A 3,740-nucleotide genomic window follows, 5' to 3' on the forward strand; every position below is an offset into this window, starting at 1 on the left:
CATTTCCTTTCTTAGACCATCCCAGTTTGGACACTGCAGATATGTTCCCACACCCGCATGCTACGTTCCCGTGATCACCATGCCTTTGCCTTTTCCTTCCTGCCCTTTGTTCTCCCTTTGTCATCTTCACTGCCTCGCTCTCGCGCCTTGTCTTTGGTTGCTAAGCAGCCCTTCTAGTATATAAGGACCCCTTAGGCACTCCCTAGTCCCCATCTCGACCTCTTGGTCATTGGGACTAGGTGAGTGACCATAGCGTTGTATCTCCCTCCGATTGCTAATGTATAACTTGGTCATTGGGACTAGTCTGTCGCTGCCTGCGTGAAGACTAGCTTTCGTAGGTCTCGTGCCTTCGTGCCGACCTCCGCTCTGCCCTCGTCGAGTTTTCTGTCACGTTTATCCCTCTCCCTCTCTCCTTCCCCTTCCGGCTCCTTGCCGCTCGCCTACGGGGTCGTCGCCGAACGTCGACCCGAGTCTACGCGCCTAGTCGCCGCGACATCGTTGATCCTGTACGGCGTGAACAACGTCTTTGCGACCTCGATCAGCCGCTGGGGGAGCACCGGCTCTTGTCCACACGGCCGGTGACAAGGTCGCGGTCCGCGAGCTGGATGTAGAGCCGGACGAGGTCACCCTCGCGCGGGATGACCATGCACGAGTTGTCGTCAGAGTGCACGACGGATTTGAAGCGGATGTCGGGGAAGTCCGTGTCGCGAGTTCCCGCAGTTGGAAACTCGATTTATGGCTACCTGCCACCTGACATCTGTACAATCCGTGTCCGAAAACGAAAGGCGGAGGCTTTAGATCCTCACAAGTACAAATAGCGCCACTTACGTCGTGTTTGCGGAGAAGTTGCGACTGTCATCGCTATCGTCCTAAGTATCTCGCCTCGAACTCGAGAGCGATGGCATATCTGAACTTGCAAACAGTGCGAACATCTCACGAAGGTGAGTGTATTATTTGACTACTCTTGCTGGTAAGGGTTGGGTATACGGTGCATCGTGACTGAGCTGGAGTTGGTTGCAAGCAGTAGTAGCATCGAGGCTGTAAGCTGGAAACAGGACAGCACAAACTTCAGCTGACATGGTACCCTTTGTATAGGTGCACGAAAGTGGTTTGCCACAGTTTCGCCCTTCTTCATTCCCCGACGTTCTTCTACGATGCGCCATTTGAATGTTTTAGCCCACCAACGAAGAGTATATTCATGGTCGATGGTGAGTAAAAATCGAACTCGCACCTACTATATTCGAAATCCAAGCCAAATCTTCATTTGAACGCATTACGTCTGAGGCATCCGCTCCTGAATAGCCATGGACTTGTTGCCCTCGTCGCTTTTTCCAACTCCTACCTCCGCTCCCCTCTCTCTCCCACATCTACCCTCGCCCTTATCTCTCCACATGTCTGTCCCCCAACGCACCACCACTCTCAGGCTCGTCCACGCACCGTCCAACATTAATCACGCTCCCCTTCGTGACGCACTACCTCAACCATGCGCTCATCTCGCCCCTCCGCACGCCCTCGCTCTCGTAACTCATGGTCGCCATCTCCGCCGTCTTCTTCAACACATTCAAGACGGTCAACAGCTTGCTCATGGACACGTATCTCTCCTTGCCGCCAGTGCAGCCCTTCCTGGCCGACGCCTACGCGCGCCCGACGTTCTGGTTCGGGCTCGCCCTCTGGGCGTTGGGCTTCGCAGGCAACATTAAATTCATGAGACCCTCTTCAACCTCCGCCGCAACGCCAAACAGGCCGACGACGACGGCGCGAACAATGGGAAGGCCAAGCCGAAGCAGGAGCACTATGCAATTCCGCACGGGCTGCTGTACCGCTCCATCTGGTTCGCGCTCACCGCCTCACCCGCACCGTCGTTCGTGTCAGTTGGCGCGTTTGTGGCGACGGTCAGCCTTTCGTGGCTGCAGCGGTTGCCCCGTCGGCATCTCAGGCTCGTCGCCCCATCTTGTGTTATGTTGGTACATTAGACGATCAGTTTTGTCTCACGTGCATACTTATGGCCCTACACATGTCTCTATGCCCCTCCGCCTCTTCTGCACATATTATTTCCAGTCACGTTTGCATCTGTATGCCACTGTCGAAGACCTTGATCACGATCTGCAATTACGGTCCACAACTTTCCACTAACATCCACTCATCACGTCGCTACCTGTCCGCTCACACCGTTGTCCCCCCTCTCGGATCAGTCTGATTGCACTCATGTCTAAGCCACACACACCTTCTCTTGTCGCAGACCCTTGCAACGTTCGCAAGTCGTCGTAGTTGGTAGCTGTAGGTAGTGTCTAGTAAGTACCTACTAACTTGAATCCACGACTCATAAGCGCTGGGCTGGGGACCTGACTAGTTGGCGCCCGCCAGCATTTCTCCCTCTCCTGTCTGTCGCTTCTCTCCACGCGCCCTCCTCCTCCTTCTTTGCTGTCGCCCTTCTTCCCTCCGTCGACCTCCAGAACAGAGCGCAGCCTGCTCTCTACCACCTCCCCCCACACAACATCCCCCACAATTCTGTCCACCACCATCCCTACCCACCCTTTGACCCCCGTCTCGCCCTCGACACCCCTCAGAACCAGACCTGCGTCCCAGAACTCATCCCTCCGGGCATGGACCCATCCCAGGTCGATATCCCCACTTTCTACCCCTACACCCCCGGCGAGGTCAAGCACCGCAAGAAGCTCGCCGCTGAGCTCGACATGACCCCCGGGGGTGTCCAGGTGCGTCCCTCCCCCTCTCGTCCCGTTCGCGTCCCATCCGCCGATCAATGATTCGACGCATCGCACCCCTATGCCTGCCCACATGGCTGCGTTCCCCCCAGAAAAAACCCCTTCTAATCCCTCAATTCTTCCCTAGGTATGGGACGCGTCAAGCGTCTAACCTCCGCACTCTGGCCCATCTCCCTCTGCGCAGGCCTCCATCTGTCTCCGTCTCTCGCCCCACCTGCCACCACCTTCGGGTTCCCTGGCCACCTGGTTAATGCAAGAGTGATGAAGCTGAGACCGCGACGGGAAGAGAGGGAGGGACGACACCAGCTGAGCAAGCGCGACAGGTGAGTATCCCATCCGCATCCACCCGCTCCGTTCACTTCTAACCTCCGCCTCCTCGCCTTCAATCACGATGTCCTCCGTACAATCATTGACTACTGCCCTGTCGACGATGCACTCCAAACTGTCTTGACGTGCAAGGCCGCTTATGGCTTTGCTATGCCCCACATTGTGATCGACATTTCCTTCAGTGACCCCGGTGTCGACGACGACCCCGACCCTCTTAAGAATTTCCGCCAGTATCATGCTCAACAAGTGTCGCGGCGACTAGGCGCGTAGACTCGGGTCGACGTTCGGCGACGACCCCGTAGGCGAGCGGCAAGGAGCCGAAAGGGGAAAGAGAGAGGGAGAGGGATAAACGTGACAGAAAACTCGACGAGGGCAGAGCGGAGGTCGGCACGAAGGCACGAGACCTACGAAAGCTAGTCTTCACGCAGGCAGCGACAGACTAGTCCCAATGACCAAGTTATACATTAGCAATCGGAGGGAGATACAACGCTATGGTCACTCACCTAGTCCCAATGACCAAGAGGTCGAGATGGGGACTAGGGAGTGCCTAAGGGGTCCTTATATACTAGAAGGGCTGCTTAGCAACCAAAGACAAGGCGCGAGAGCGAGGCAGTGAAGATGACAAAGGGAGAACAAAGGGCAGGAAGGAAAAGGCAAAGGCATGGTGATCACGGGAACGTAGCATGCGGG

At 56.2% G+C, this 3,740-nt stretch overlaps 2 protein-coding genes across 2 annotated transcripts; one reads left to right on the forward strand and one right to left on the reverse strand.

The window, feature by feature from the left end:
- Nucleotides 1–440: 440 nt before the first annotated feature.
- DICSQDRAFT_173963 (uncharacterized protein) lies at nt 441–646 on the reverse strand (the record flags this gene model as incomplete). The annotated part of the gene is made up of 2 exons (XM_007369759.1): nt 441–504; nt 558–646. 2 exons carry the CDS (start codon nt 644–646, stop codon nt 441–443), a joined length of 153 nt encoding a protein of 50 aa, XP_007369821.1.
- Nucleotides 647–2,540: 1,894 nt separating this feature from the next.
- DICSQDRAFT_69508 (uncharacterized protein) lies at nt 2,541–2,765 on the forward strand (the record flags this gene model as incomplete). Its single annotated transcript, XM_007369760.1, has 1 exon — nt 2,541–2,765. A coding segment is annotated over one exon (225 nt), but the record flags the coding sequence as incomplete, so codon positions are not given.
- Nucleotides 2,766–3,740: the final 975 nt, after the last annotated feature.

The sequence above is a fragment of the Dichomitus squalens genome (assembly GCF_000275845.1).
Source record: "Dichomitus squalens LYAD-421 SS1 unplaced genomic scaffold DICSQscaffold_55, whole genome shotgun sequence".
NCBI lineage: Eukaryota > Fungi > Basidiomycota > Agaricomycetes > Polyporales > Polyporaceae > Dichomitus > Dichomitus squalens.